Genomic DNA, 16,477 nt, shown 5'->3' on the forward strand with positions numbered 1-16,477 from the left:
TCTCTGCTGGAAAGAAAAATCATACATCACAGTAACATTGCATTTAATATATAGTAAAGTAAATTTAATCAAGTGACTATCGCTACTTATTTTTCATTAAGGGCCTTGGTAGGGTAGACGATGGTCGACTTCAGTTTTGTTCGAAATCTTTCTTTGTAGTTGTTCAATCAGAACGATTCGCGCCAATGAAGGAGGCTACATTGATCTCCATTGTCTTTATTTTAGCCATATTATAGAGTCTTGTATATCCTTTTTGACTCAGACAAGTTGGTGCATAGTGTCATCTGCTTGTAATGGACGTTGTGATACTTCAAGATGAAATGGACTGCAAAAGAAATTACATCTAAAGTTGTTGTGAAAGTTCTGCCCAAAATATAGTTTTAGACGTTTTGCAGGCACCACCAAGAATTGTTGGTCCACCGTCCTAGAATTTCTTCCCTCTCCAAAGTTGACCATCATCTTAATGTCCCCCAGGTAGATGTGGGAATATCCCAAATCAGGTCAGTCCTTAGAAAGCATGAAGCTAACCTATGATAAATTGTTAAAGTTCGAGTTTGACCTCTAGCAAATTATAGGCCTTTTTTAGCCTAGCCTAGTCTTTTTAAAAGTATGGACTGACCTTAAAACCTATTTTACATCAAGACTTTTAAAAATGTTTGTTTTATCTATTCTTAAATAGACTACGCGACCTTTTATATATTATTTGCCCTAGTTTCTAATAGATATGCATATATGACCGAACTATCAGGCCTCGTAGACTTTTTTTTAATAGGTTTATACTCTGGATTCTGACCTATTAAATTAAATAGGCTTTTATAAAATTTAAGTCTAATTAAATTTTTTATTAAATATGTCAGACCAGATAAAAATATGTCTAACTATAGGCTTCTGTAAGCCAGCATAGCGTGTTCCCATCCTGCCCCAGACGGGTTATTATGTCATTGATAAATTATGAAAACCTATAAGTTGGTGTCATTGATAACTTATGAAAATCAATAAGTTAGTCCTTCGTAGGTCACAACTTTTCCCTCTTCGGTCGTTGCTTAATAACCTATTTTTAAAAATAAACTAGTGGGATACCCGTGCGTTCGCACGGGTACTGGCGTGTTAGCGCATTTGTTTTTCAAAATATAATAAAAATGAAAAGAAAGTAAAATAAATTTGAAGTATATTTTTTTTTAATTAATTATATAAATTGTATAGATTTTGTCTCATATGATTTATCTATTAAGTTGAGAGTCTTTGTTAAGAAAATTTGCATTAACTATTTCAATTTTGTAAAAATTATCAAATTTAAATAACTAAAAAATATAATTAGAGTTTGTATATCTATTTAAGTTTATTTACAAAAATAATCCTATATGAAGAAATTTAACAGTTTTACTTTCATATTTTTTCAATGATATTCGTAATATTTAATACAATTTAAATTTTTGACGAATTTTCCATTATTAGATTATAATATTTTTGGGTGTTTCTCTATAAATAACCTATTGCAAAAGATTATACGTGTAAACCTATATAAAATAATGGCAAACCGCATCAATTCTCTTCTATTCATCTTTGCAATTTCATAAATTCTCTCACAATGCTACAGTACAAAACCATAGAACAACATAAAGTTGTCAATTTGAACCCTCGATTGATTTTAGAAAAAAGAATACAACTTTACACTAAGAAACATAGAAGAAAATGCAAGCACTAATTTTCATAAAAAGACTAAAATTTAGATATGCTCGTTGATGGAAATAGAGAATAATGTGTCTAACTGTCTATAGGTTTCTCTGTTTTATTATCAAAGCCAATTGATGTGACTGTGCAAATATTAAATAGTATTTAATATGATACAAAACAAATTAAATAAACAATTGCAAAAAATTCCGGTCATTCTTTTCTAATGCATACGCACAATCCGGGGAGATAGAGCTGCTTTGCAGCAACAACAGAGAAAAATACATAATGTATTTATATACATAAATAGGTCAATATTTTGTGCATCAATGCAATAAAACAATTAATAGGATTATAGCCGTATCACATTCCCATGATCAATTTTGAGGAGTAACTGTTAAGTAACTACAACTTTTTATCTAATAGTCAATCAATAATTATAATATTTCACAAGCCAAGACACCTGAATTTCTTGCTATCTTCCACGAAAACTAATCACATTCACATTTCATGTCCAACAAAGATACATGTAATACAAAAAATTAATTTGTTAATCTAATACTATTTAAAAACTCACCTTTGGAATTGCAAAGAAAACAGAAAGTGTGCTTAGCCACTGAAGAACAACATACCACTTTGGATTGAATTTGTTTGTCTATGATAGTATAGGATTATCTCTGTAGAATTGTAAATTTCATCTCTGTAGAATAAACAAAACTGAAATGGAATAATAGAGAAAAGACAATTATGTCATCTAACAAAACAAAGCATGTGGTCATATTGCAAACAAATACATGTTTTGAAATTATATCAACACTTAAATTAAATTCTCTGTTGAAGCATTGCCGGAACTCTTATTGGAACACCATAAAGCCAGATAAAACCAGCAACATCAGCTTGATCATATATATTGCTACCCTTGAATGATGAGATATCTTGCTACCCTTGAATGATGAGATATCTTTCCTATACATGCTGAAAGGGACTCTTCCTACCTGCTACAGTAACAAACCCTTTGTACAATTTCAGTCACAAAAATTGATGAGGTCTCTTCATGCCTACAAGCAGACTCTCAATCATGTCAATGGGCCAATTCCATGCCTTCCACCTATCTCATTGAGCTCAGTGAGTAAAGATGTTGGTGAAAGTGTCTTCCCATTGAGTGAAACAAAAAGTCCTGCTCATATTCCAATTTCCAAATACCTGCAAGTTGCAACACAGAATGCTTGATTTAAAAAATGTAACGTTCAACTTCCGAAAATAATTGTAGGGTGCAGCATTTCTAAAAGGGATAACAGAAACTTGAAGCTGCATATATATATAATGAATTAGTAAAACTACATGAAAGCTTACTCAGGTTGATTTGGAGCATCCTCTAGATCTACAGATAGCATGTAAATATCCTTTTTGGGATCATCAGTCGTGTCTTCCAAAACATTACCCTTTAAGTCACAGATCGCATACGTTAAAGAAACCAACTGGTATCAAAACCAACTGTTATCAAATTTTCTCCTCTGATAGTTTAAAGTTCATTTGCCATCATTAGCACAAAGGGATCCACCATTTCGTTTCTATCTTATGCTTGAAATAATAGAAATTTGCTCCCACAGTCCACTTACCAGAATGATGAATGTTAATGTAAATGCTGAAAAACAAAGAAAATTATTCACGAAACAATAGTTATAATAAGCGTGCAGCGCTTAAAACAGAAGTATAAAATGATATGATGTTGTAAAATTGTAGCACAAAGGACGGCAGATAGACCTTCCTAAAGATTTTTCTGGTTTGGATTGAGTAAATCTCCAATTTGATCATCGTATATCTGTTATATAACACGAAAAAGAGCACAGAAAGACAAAATGCATTAGCAATTGAAATGGACAAGCTCACTGCTACATTGCGAATCTTTACAAAGAACTATAAGCCCAAATTTACCTCAAGAAAAAACATACAACAGTAAATTCTTTATTTTTTTCCTAAACATACAACAACTAGATAAGATTGATGGTTGATCTTCTATTATGCATACAAAGCAAGAGAATATCTTAGATGCATATGAAGCAAGGAAATTAAACCAAATAAGTCAATTTACTACTGTAAATTCAACAAATTCCCAAATACCCTTTAAACTTTATTCACATATACAAAGTAAATCAATACATTCGGCTCAAGATACAACATTCAATGAAAATTCCAGAATAATGGAAAACTTGATATGGATTGGTTCTATGCCTAATGTTAACTTTCAAGATACAACATTCATTTTTATCAGTAAGAGATTAAGCCAGGCTGTCATCAAATATTGGAAGGTTTATATTTTACAAAATATGTCAACTATTCTACAAAATACAAGTTGGATAAACACATTCAGATATTAGATTATTAAAACCATGAAACCTAGCATAGACATATTATCAAACACACAGAATGCATTTTCCCCTTACTCATTTTAGCCTCATTGAAATATCTACCTTTATAATTTCATATCTAAAATAGGATGCTCATGAGACACAAATCACTGCCATCATTCTAGCTGACATATTTAAACTCTTCAATTGCACCCTCAACATTTAGATACTACCCAAAGCTCCCGTATAACTTTTTTTTCGCGTCATTTATTCTTCCAGCCTAAGCATAAAAGTCAAATCTTTATAAACAGTGGAAAATCAGACGAGCAGAAAAATAAGAGAAAAATAAGATAAGGAAACAATGAAACCATATATATTGTAAAGCCAGCGTTGGCTATCAACAGCAAACTCCATACCCAAACCATGAATATTTTGTATAGAAAAAGTTCCAATTTTGAATATTTTGTATACAAAAAGTTCCAGTTTTGATTTACATATCATTGTTACCTGAAAAATAAACTCAAAAACTCATAAACTCAGAAACGTGTATTTTTCCACAATAAAAAACGAAATCAAAAACTCATAAACCATAAACTCATAAACGAATATTTTTTCACAATAGCAACACAAACCAGATCAAGAAAAGTTTCTTACTTCTTTATCACACAATAACATCTCAAAATGTTCCTTATTCTTGGACACAACAGTCCATTTATGATGGACTCTCACAGCTACTTTCCATAGCTCCTTTGTGTCATTAATGTCTTTCACCAGCTCAAACGGTCTTGCCATATTCGCAGTTGAAAGTCGTAGAAGCAAGAAAGTTGTAGAGGTGAAGAAGAGATTAAGCGTTTTGGAGAGGTTGTGGTGTTTGAAGAGAGAAAGTGGTGATTGAAGGAGAAAGTATAAACGGAATAGAAGGAGAAAATAAAGAGGAAGTGATAGAATCGGGTACAGAAAGTGGTTCATGAAGCAACATACCCATTTAGGTGATTATTGCCATGGTTTGATGGACAAAAGGGTTCCAAAGCAGAACTATCCGGTGGATAAAAGAAAGGGCGGTTTAGCTCTGTTTTCAAATATGCAATTTTGAAAAAAATTTGAAATTTCAAAAAGAAGAAATGTCATATTGTGTCAGATTTGTATGTACTTTGACAACTAACCTTTTCTACTTTTTGCAAATATCAAACCGTGATATTCCTTTTGGTTAACCTTTTTGTACTTTAACAACAAACAATTTGTCCCAATTTAACTATTAAAATCAAATATATTAGTAAAGACATTTTATGTGTAACCAATAGTACAATTTGGTTACAAAAAGTAAATTTTGGACACATTTTACCCCCAAATCAATGAGGTGGAGGGTAAAGAAGAAAGGTTAAATTTGGGTTTTCCAGAGCCATTAATTTTCTTATATTATAGATATCTCATACTCTATTATATTCTTTTGTTATTAAATGCAGAACTAGTTTATATTAACAGTTTTTCTTGAAATATGAGAGACAAATTATCAAGGTTTAAATAGTCTTTTGGTTCTTATAAGTTGATGAATTTTTATTTTTCGTCTCTGTATTTTTTTCTGGATAAAATCTTGTTGGATTTCATTTGATTTTAATCTCTAAAATTAAAATCTATAGAAAAATCTACAGTTTTCAGCAAAATTTCTTACGAATTTTTTAACCAATTATCAATATCCTAATTGCAACACTCTCATTTTCAACAAAAAAAAAATACAGGGAAGAAAAACAAAAACTCTACGACGACTTCCAGAGACCAAAAGACTATTTTAGCCGATTATCAATATCCTAATTGCATCACTCCCTTGAATTCATCTAGTAATGTATGCTGAATTGTGATGTTATAAGTGTTATTTGGATTGCTCTCATCATGCCTGATGCTTAGAATAAATTATTTAGTCTTAACATAATTGGCTTGATTGGAATGTATCGACTCCTGATATTAGTAACAACAGAGATCATTGGTAGTTAGTCTTCTGAGTTTCTGTTAATGAAATTTGAAAAGTTGGGAAACTCTTAGACCTTTGTCAATAGCCTTATAATTGGAAATTATCTTCACTTGAATAATTACTCAAGTTTACTACATTTTGTAGCTTAGAGTTGGCTCTATCCAACACAACCTTGTATGAAGTCATCATTATGAAACTAATGTTGATGACTCGTGCAAAGCTTCATCTAGCAGTACAAGTTGCAAGTTATTAATAAACTCTCAATGCCATTTAATTAATAGGTTCAATAATAAAAGATGAGTCTACAAATGATGTCTGGGCCAAACTTTCAGCTCTTAGAATAAATTATTTACTGAATAAACTGATGCATTTCAAAGTTACACATAGTATAAAGAAAACAACAACAAAAATGAAAACACCATTGAACCGGTATCGGTCCGCACGCCTTTCCGTGCTACCTCTTAGCAACTAAACAAAACTATCTCAAAACTCTCAACAAGAGTATGTATGAACTTCATATTTGCATGAGAAAGGTAAAAACTCAAGCAAATATATTAAAGCCACTTTCCAGCTATTATTTTCTTATGTAAATGTAAGCAAATCAAGTGAACTATTATAGTCCTCAAAACGGATGCATCATATGCAAAGCTTTTCAGAATGGGAAGTTGACTGGCTCGCGTTGAAGGGCTTTCTCAGCAATCTCAGCTTGCTCTCTCTGGTGAACCTTGAGGAAACCAGTTGCTGTGGCTGCAGATGGAGCGCGACCGACGTATTTAACGTCATCAAAACCACCTCTGCCTACAGCTTTCATGGAAGATACAAGTCTGGGTAAGATGTAAGTGTATCCACCCATGTTCATTGGTTCTTCTTGACACCAAACAACCTCTGCATCTGCAAGAAACAAAACAGAAGATAAAAATGTAAGAAAAATAGCCATGAAGTTAAAAATAAATTAAAGTCTCACCATCTTCAATGTTTAAAATGTTAAAACAGCTCATTGAAAAATTATTGGCAGAACTATTTGATATAATTATGACTATGTATAAGTAGTTTGGATCCCCTCAAATACTTGAGGATAGCAAAGTTAAGTATTTAATATTTTAATGAATAACGGGCCCGGCACCAATGCCCATTTTGCCCGCACTTTTTTGCAGGGCGGGGCAAGGATTTAGGCATGCATCATCTACTAAAGCCCGTGCCCACCCCGTTTTATTGCAGGTGCAGGCAATAACATGAGTTTTGCAACTTTTAAGGTTTTGTGGGTGCAGAGCCTGTCAGGCCCACTCACCCTTATTTATTTGCGGAGCCGGGCCAAGGTTTTAGGCCCACACCTTTACTATGCCCGTCCCGTCCTGTTTTTTCGGGATTTTACGGGACAGGCCTAAACAGGGCAGGTATGCCTGTTTGCCACCTACTTGAGGTGATCCAAACTCAGGTAAAAAATGCAACAGGAAAAGGAGAAATTTTAAATCTTACTATCCAACAGAAAGACAGTTTAGTTAGAATCATCTTGGATATACACTTTGACAACCTCTAAAATTACACATACTTGGATATCTTCTAAAACTAAAAATACGTACTTGGATATCGTTTAAGCTCTCGTTGAACAAGGTCGTAAGGGAAAGGACAAAGCTGTTCCACCCTACATATTGCAACATCCGATGCATCAACCTTAGATCGCTGCTCATCAAGTTCATAGTAAACCTGCAGGAGATAGTTGGTTTCTTTAGTCTGAAAGAGTGTGCTTGGAAAATATGCAAACCCTGGTACTATATTAAATTGAAGGACTATTAAATTGAAGGACGAGATATTTAGTTCAAAAACATTTGTTATAAAATCCACAAGATGGAATTGCACAAAAACTTAGTTAATATGGCCACCACAAACCTTTCCAGAGCAGAGTACTAAACGTCTAATACCCTCTTCAACAGTGGAGTGGTCGTTTCGGTCTTTTATGAGACGCTTAAATCTAGTTCCCTGTTTGTCAAAACCAGGATGCCCTTGGACATCATCAAACTCTGATAGGTTTGATCTGCAAGCCTTGCTACGAAGTAGATTCTTAGGGGACATTACAATGAGCGGTTTTCGGAATTCTCTATGAATCTGCACGAATAAAAACAGCAGGATAAGGAGAAAGAAAAGGAACTTTAATTTAAAAAATCAACATTAAAACCTATTAGTGTACCCACCTGCCTCCTTAAAACATGGAAAAAATTGGCAGGAGTTGTGACATTCACAATCTGCATATTACACTCCTGAATCTGTTTCCTAAGAGTTGGATCCATCTCAGGGATAATATATGGATTGTCATCAGCCATCTGCCATGAAATCAGAGAATATGTTAATTCACTCTTTTGATCACTAACTAAACACACACAAAAATGAGGCAAACAAACAATAGCCAAAGTTGGCGAAATGATTCCAGCAGAAGATAGAAAAAAGGGTAGTAAACCTGGAGAAAGCGTTCCAATCTAGCACTTGAATGCTCGGGGCCCTGGCCATCATAACCATGAGGAAGCAACACAACTAGCCCAGTTTGACGGAGCCACTTAGACTCACCAGAAGCCAAGAAATTGTCAAATATCACATGAGCCCCATTAGCAAAATCTCCAAATTGTGCTTCCCAAATTATCAATGAATTGGGGTTTTCCATTGAGTAACCCAATTCAAATCCAAGAACAGCAAACTCTGAAAGTGAGCTGCATATTGTTTCAAAGACTTATTAGAGAAGAGACTTGAAATAGAAAAAATACATCACTCGTTCAATACAAATATCAGATTTTTTGCCACAAGTAGAATATCAATTGGAGTACACCTCAAATTTTATAATATTAAAGATTATCTTGCCATACAGGAGAAGGCACACACAACATAACAAGACCTTGTAACACTTAGAGATGTCCTCATTATTGAGGGATCAAGATCTGATTCTAATAAAATTTAGCTTTCATTGCAAACACAGTCCAAGTGTCTTACTGTTCCTATATTATTCCAATTTCCCAACTAATATTCTGAAATGTAACCCAATATTTTTCTAGACTAATAAAATTTCTCTAAAATATTTTAATGACAAACAGTTTAAGCAAAGCACTACAAACAATATAATTCAGAAAAAATGTCAGTAATCAAAACTAAAATAGTATTTGGGAAACAAATGGAAGCAATAAATATTCAACAGATGGCATGAAAATATGGCAAAACAAACATTGATTTCAAAGTAGGAAGCAACTACAGCCAAATAACCATGATTCTTTTAAAAGAAAAATAGTAATTTGAAGGGAATGCATAATAACTGTGTAGTTCAACAAAATAGTTGCACATGTGTGATATATGTTTGTAGCTTGAAGAAAACAGACTCAAAGACAAGCAAATACAAGATACAAAGGTCATATCTTAGGAACTGGTCGACAAAACAGTAAGAAAGCTGACATAGATAAGATAGACATGTATGCATAGAAGAAAGCATACCTGTTGCTAACAGTAAACATCTCTTCATCTTGGTTCATTATAACATTGTCAAGGGGGCAATATTTCTCTCCGGTAGCCTGATCGTGAACTACAGAGTGACGGTGACTAAAAGTACCTCTTTCAACATCCTGACCACTCAATCGAACATGGTTACCTTCAACAAGCAAGGTAGCAAAAGCAAGTGCCTCTCCGAATCCCCAGTCAATATCTTCACCAGTTTCAACCATTTGAGCACGTTGTTCATAAATCCTCTTTACTGCTTTGTGAGGTGTGAAATTTTCAGGGATAGTTGTGATTGCTTTTCCAACTGTTTTCAAGATCTCTGGTTTCACACTGAATGGGGAAGTTCAAGTATTACAGAAATGTGATACAAATAATAAAAAAGACTAAAGAAAAAAATTATATTAAATTTACCATACCCAGTGTTTCGGACACGGGAAAGCTGTTCGGGCGACTTAAAGCCTAGCCAGTATGCTGAAAGCCAATCTCTTCTTTTAGGAATGTAATCTTTGCTAGCTTGAAATTCTTCATTAAGAATTGATGTGACCTTCTTGTGTATCTTATCAATGTCATCTTGTGTCACCTCGCCCGTTGCCAAAAGTTGCTTCTGATAGATTTCAAGAGTTGAAGGATGGCTTCTGATGACCTATATTAAGCCAACAAAGTTACAAATCTGATTGACTTGTCCAAAAGCAATGTGCATACAAAAAGAAGAAAAGCTTAATAACAAAAGGGCTAACCTTGTACATCTTAGGCTGTGTGAAAGATGGTTCGTCAATCTCATTGTGGCCAAATCGACGATAACACACCAAGTCCACAACCACATCTGAATGGAAAGTTTGGCGCCACTCGGCAGCAAGTTCACAGGCATGAACAACTGCTTCCACATCATCACCATTAACATGAAAGATGGGACATTCTAAAGCTTTAGCAACATCTGTGCAATACTGTGAAGACCTGCCAGACATTGGATCAGTTGTAAATGCAACTTGATTGTTTAACACAATATGGATAGTCCCACCAGTAGTGTAATTTGGAAGAGCACTTAAATGCAGTGTTTCATAGACCACACCCTGTCCAGCAAAACTACCATCTCCATGAAGTAAAATTCCCATGTTTTTTGTCCTGTCCACATCATTTGAATAATACTGCTTAGCTCGAGTTTTCCCAACAACCACAGGGTCGACAGCTTCCAAGTGACTGGGATTTGCCACCAAGGACAAATGTATCCTCTTGCCACCTCGTGTAGGGCGATCATAAGACGTTCCCAAGTGATACTTAACATCACCAGTTCCAGTGTAAAGCCCAACTTCATCCTCCGGTGAGAGACCACCGCTGAACTCACAAAAGATTTGGCGGAGCGGCTTCCTAACCACATTACCCAAAACATTCAATCTTCCCCTGTGTGCCATTCCAATAACTATGCTCTCAACCCCAAGATCAGATGCTCTATCGAACATTTCTTTCATGCCAGGAATAAGAGTCTCCCCTCCTTCAAGCCCAAACCTCTTAGCCGAAGTCCACTTGGTAGCCAAAAAGTTCTCAAACAGCGAACTCCAAGCAAGCCTATCAAATATAGCCTCACGACGCTCCCTGGTAAATTGCACCGGTGTAGGAGTCTCAATTTTATCCCTAAGCCAATTACACTTCTCACGATCCGAAATATGCATATACTCATAACCAATACTCCCACAATAAGCCTGCTCAAGACGAGTCAATATAGATCTAAGCGTCTGAACAGGCCGATTCTCAGACAAAAAACCCGCCATCCTCCAAACACCCAAAAAGAACTCCCTATCAAGATCCGCCTCAGAAAACCCATAAAGCGCAGGATCCAAATCATCCGGAATCTGCCTCGCCTCAAGATTTAACGGATCCAACTTCGCCTTCATATGCCCATTAACCTGATACGCCCTAACCATCAACAACAACCTCATACTCTCCTGAATCGTCTGCCCCGAAATCCCCGGCGAAGTAGAAGCCTGCCCCACAAAATTCCTGAAGAAATTATCCCACGACTCGTCAACACTATTCGGATCCGCCTCCCAAGCCCTCTGAAGCTCCTCCAAATACACACTACTCGTCCCATCTAAAAAACTATCCGTCAACCTCGAAAGCGGAACCGCCCTCGGCGCAGGCGCCGCAGCCTGCTCCTTAAAAACAGATGTATGAAACTTCCTCCCATTTAATGAAGGAAGCACTCTCGCCCTAGATACAAGATACGAAGATCCACCTTGTGATAAGGTTCTCTTAATAGCTTGCTTTGCTATACTACTACCAACTCTAAACCAAGCCATCACTAATTTCTCAACAATCCAACGAAATCAACAACAGAATTTCAAAGATCCAATATAATCAACGTTGTATAGCATCTATAATAATCAAAACAGAACCAAATCAAACACTGTAAAAAAATTCATGAAAAATGCGAGAGATGCATGAAATGAAATCGATGGAATTAAGCGATTGAATGATGAGAATTGAGAGAAGGATTGGAAGTGCGAACCTGAGTGGAAGAAAATTGGGGGGAGAAGCGAGAACGACGAACCCTAATTGCGTGGGAGCGAAGCGGTTGCTGATGAGAGAGAGAGAGAGAGAGAGAGAGAGAGAGAGAGAATGATTTAAGTAGGAATGATAAAAAATGGAAAATTCAACGTTTTTGTTTTATCGAACTTCTCGAAGGAGCAACGTGTTTTTTTCCTACATTATTTTTTTAGATGTGTGTGAAGTGTGATGATGTATTAGCATTGACCGATATTATTTTATGCGTCATGCTAACATGTGCCCTAAGGGCACATGTTAAGGATACTATAATTAGAAAAAGTTAAATATAATTAAATGCAATAAAGTTATATTTAAAGTTTCGATACATTGAATGCACAAGTTCCAAGAAAAATTTTCTATAAATATCTCATTAACTTGTGCCCTTGGGGCACATGTTAGCTTTTTCCTTATTTTATTTTAAGTATTTTTAGTATATTTATTATCGATGCTTATTTAACAAAGTTCTACTTGTATTTAATTTGTTACTTTCACCGTCTCATAATAAGTGTCTCATTTACATTTTTTTTAGGGTATTTGAGTAACACTCGAGTGATGCGGTATTTCCGATGAGAGATATGGTCGTTGCTTTTCATCTTCTCATTTTTTTATCTGCTATGTTGCTTACTTGAATAGCCTTTTATTATATAAGGTCTAATTAAATTTATGAATCGATGAATGACTTGAGTTCTCCTCTAAAGTTAAATTGAACAGCTTTGATTGTTGTGTTAAATTGTATAGCAACATATTTCTGGAATAGTTTAAAGGCATTTATAGCATTAATTTTATTCTTGAGTGGATACAATATACTTGGAAAATGCATCAATAAAAGATATATAATAAGAGTATCTATTGCTTGGAGGATTGGGAGAAGGATAAGTCAGTATGAACAACATAAAAAATAGGAGTATGAGTGGTATTCGACAAAAGAGCATGTATTATATGTGATTTACCAGGACAATAAGAATTGAATATTCTACTAACTCTTTATTCTTGCATTGAATTTTATAAAATTAAAACACATTAAGGATAGTCTTAAAGTTGGCATGACTTAACCTAGCATGTCATAAAAAGGATTTATTAGAAACAATATCTAATGTAGTGGTATTATGAACAAAAGAGGATTCTAGATGTAATTATGGATTGAAATTATTGCTTGAAGATGCAGGAGCAAGATTATTGAAGTAGTATAAACCACTCCCATCAAGAAATCATTTAAGTAGAAGCAACTTAGATGACTGTGATTTCACATAGCACTTCTTAGCATGAAATTCAAAATATGCATCATTATCCTTAGAAAAATTTGAAACAAACATCAGATTTCTAGTTATTTGAGGGACATGCATTAAATGGTTTAGGTGAAGTACTGGTTTTGACATACATTTTAACCTGACATTTATGACTAATTGATTGAAATAACATGTTATGTTCATTACCAATTACTACATGCTTAGGTCCAATACATGACAATTTCATATGCAAGTTAGATGCAATAAGAGTTATGTGATGTGATGCACCTAAGTCTACACCAAGCCTGAGCTTTAAGGTCTTGAGGAATTTGAAATTGCTCTTGATGTGCTAGACGTGTGTTTGCTTGAGCGATTGTTGATGCTTGAGATTCCTGCGTGTCTGGTGCATTGCCTGAATCATTTGTTGAAAACCCTTGAGATTGAGCTTTGGTTGGTGTAGGATCAAATGATTCATTAAATCTATACCAGCATTCTATCACTGAGTGATCATATTTATTGCAGAGCTGACAAGTTGGTATGTTACCACGAGTATAGCTTTGCCTTCCATGACCTCTTCCACGAGTTGTTCAATATTTGGCTCGAAATGTATGATTTGTACCAAAGTTATAGCCAATTTCACCTGCTCCTAAGGTACTTAAAGCTTGTGTTATATTGGTTGTTATGATTGGTGTAGAAAGTTATTGCCAATACTTATCAAGTTGAGCCTCTTGCACATAGAGTGAAGTTGTTGTTGGTGTAAACCCCAAAGGCCAATACTCTTGGTACTTGTATTGAATTGTTTATTAATAATAAAAGACATTTCTTTATTATATTTGTTTTTCTAAAATAATAAAGTCCCTAGAATAGCTAGTCCGTTTAATGAAATGTTAAGTGTGACTTAATCATGAGATCCCATTAAACACTTAAGGACATTATTCTTAAAGTATTTGTAGTCGAGCTTTATTATAAAGTGGGATAACATTAAAGCATTAAGATTATTATGTAAATAGACTGATGATCACATCTCATGGATCATGGATAATGAGTTATCAAGTCTTAACATAGACATGAATATTATGAGTAATATTTATACTAGATTGACCCGCTATGAGCGTACAACATAGAATGTTATGCAAAGTGTCATAAGTTATTCTCATGGTGATAGTGGTGTATACCACCCTTAGACCTGAAACCACTATGGACCCTAAATGTGGAATCAAGTACTTTATTGTTGATCAAACATTATTTGTGACCATAAAGACAGTTTATGGGTACTCCACAGAACATGTTGGGGGACATGACCTAGATGAAATTTGCCCATCTTGTGTAACAGGATAAATGTCTACGGGCCCAATATTGAACTGGACAATGGTGACAAGTTCTATGCCTTGTGTTTAATATATACATAACGACAAAAGGATAATTGTGCATACAAATATTATCACGGAAAAGGTTTTGTCATATCACATGACATTTTTGTGACTTGGATAGGAATGATGTGTTGCTAGATATCACTCATTGTTTATCATGTTAAATGTGTGATTTGATAGAATTTCCAACGTCACGGGAACCTACAAGGTCACACACATAAGGATAGATTGACGAGAGATGGAGTAAATATTAAAAAACGCAAGGTACGGTGCACTTGAGTGAATTGTAGAACACCGTAAGGTACGGTGCACTTAAATAGGATATGGAATATAGTAAGATATCACGTGCTTAAGTGATATAAGTTACACCATAAAGTATGGTGCACGTGCACTTAAGCGGGCTTCTTAACTTACAGCCCACACAAGTGGTTCAATAAATAGAACCCTTATGCATAAGCATTCTTACTTGATGGAATTTTGGTATGTGAAACCCTAGCCGTATTTTCTTTCTCCTTCTCACTCAAAGCCTTCATTCATAGCAGTTAGCATTGAGACTGAAGGAACTTTATTCGTGTGGACTGAGTAGATGCGTTGTTCTTCATTTAACGCTCGCGATCACTCCTTCGATTCTGTGTCAAAGGTTTTAATCGCCAAAAGAGGTGATCATTTCTATAATTGATCCTGCTTGTTAGTACCATGATTTTAGGATTGGCAACAATTTCGCTAAAACATGGTTCATGATAGATGTTAAGCAAGATGTCATAACATCTTGATCAAGCTGATACAGTAGAGTGTGAAGGTTGCATTGAAGAAAGATGTTATGCCAGATGTTGTGACATGCTGAAGTAAAACACCAGTACATGTTTTTTTTAATCTTGACAAATTTAATTTGATTTTGTGATATTTCTTTTGGATATATTACAGATATTTACGCAGGTTAAGAAGATTTAATCTGGAACAAGTGATCTAATCTCCAGTTGTACATAAGTTTCAAAAATTGGATACTGAGACAATTTAGAAAACTTAATGTTGTGTTTCAATATTTAAGGAGGTTCTCTGAATAATTGGTGCAACTCTCAATTTTTGGATCAAGTAATATTTAGGTGAAGATTTTGAAGCCCATGGACTAGTAAGGAGTATTTAAAGAGAACCCTAGACCTAATGTAACCAAGTTTTTCATAATTGTAAAATTAGGGGAAGGTTAGAAGTCTTAGGTTTTGAGAGTCTCTTGTGTTTCAAGTCTCCCATGTATCAATTCATACCAAGTGGTAGACTGATTGTTACTTGACTGTTTGTCAAGTTATTGTTGTCACTCTTAAAGCTTTTAAGCTTAGAGTTGAATATTGTTCTTGGTTGAAGCTTTTAAGCAAAATCAAGTATTATTCTTAGTTAAGGTTCTTGACTAAGTATTCTTTTGTATTGAAAGTGTAATCTTCTGTTTTGGTTACTAGCCACTAGGTTTGTGATTAGTTTTTGTCACTAGGATTGTGACTTGTTTTGTCACTAGGATTGTGACTTATTTTAAAACTGTAATTGAGTTTGGGACTATTTTTATCAGTGCGGTGATTAGAAGTGAGATGGGATTTCTCATATCTAGATAGTGATTTCTATGTAGAAGTTGCACGGGGTAGGTGTAACACCCGTATATTTTAATTTCTAATTTAATTGGAAATTGAATTAATAATTAGACTTATTTTGGTTTTATGAAAATAAATTGGAAAAGAATGGTTTATGGTATTGGGCCATGTGTGATGTTAGTAAGAAGGAGGTGTTAAGTTAGTAAAGCCCATTACTAATTTAATGTTATTTTTATAAAATAATAAGGGAATTGGAAAGAAGGGTTGGAACGTGAAAAGACTGAAGGATTGGGAACTCAAGAACGTG

General features: G+C 34.6%; 1 protein-coding gene across 1 annotated transcript; it reads right to left on the bottom strand.

Annotated features, from left to right (window-relative positions):
* Window positions 1-6,299: 6,299 nt before the first annotated feature.
* LOC131609005 (uncharacterized) lies at window positions 6,300-12,118 on the bottom strand. Its single transcript, XM_058880619.1, has 9 exons — window positions 11,960-12,118; window positions 10,194-11,825; window positions 9,873-10,099; window positions 9,454-9,786; window positions 8,438-8,684; window positions 8,175-8,303; window positions 7,873-8,088; window positions 7,566-7,689; window positions 6,300-6,876 (listed from the first exon to the last, which is right to left on the bottom strand). The coding sequence occupies exons 2-9, from the start codon at window positions 11,748-11,750 to the stop codon at window positions 6,638-6,640; spliced, it is 3,072 nt and encodes a 1,023-aa protein (XP_058736602.1). The 5' UTR covers window positions 11,751-11,825; window positions 11,960-12,118; the 3' UTR covers window positions 6,300-6,637.
* Window positions 12,119-16,477: the final 4,359 nt, after the last annotated feature.

The sequence above is a fragment of the Vicia villosa genome, linkage group LG6 (assembly GCF_029867415.1).
Source record: "Vicia villosa cultivar HV-30 ecotype Madison, WI linkage group LG6, Vvil1.0, whole genome shotgun sequence".
Taxonomy (NCBI): Eukaryota; Viridiplantae; Streptophyta; class Magnoliopsida; order Fabales; family Fabaceae; genus Vicia; species Vicia villosa.

Excerpts from the sequence above, each read along its gene's own strand:
- LOC131609005 (XM_058880619.1), bottom strand. The coding sequence starts at position 11,750 with ATGGCTTGGTTTAGAGTTGGTAGTAGTATAGCAAAGCAAGCTATTAAG. Across the intron at positions 9,787-9,872 it reads TCCCGTGTCCGAAACACTGG|TGTGAAACCAGAGATCTTGA; the intron begins GTATGGTAAATT and ends TTCCCCATTCAG. Across the intron at positions 8,304-8,437 it reads GATTGGAACGCTTTCTCCAG|ATGGCTGATGACAATCCATA; the intron begins GTTTACTACCCT and ends ATTTCATGGCAG.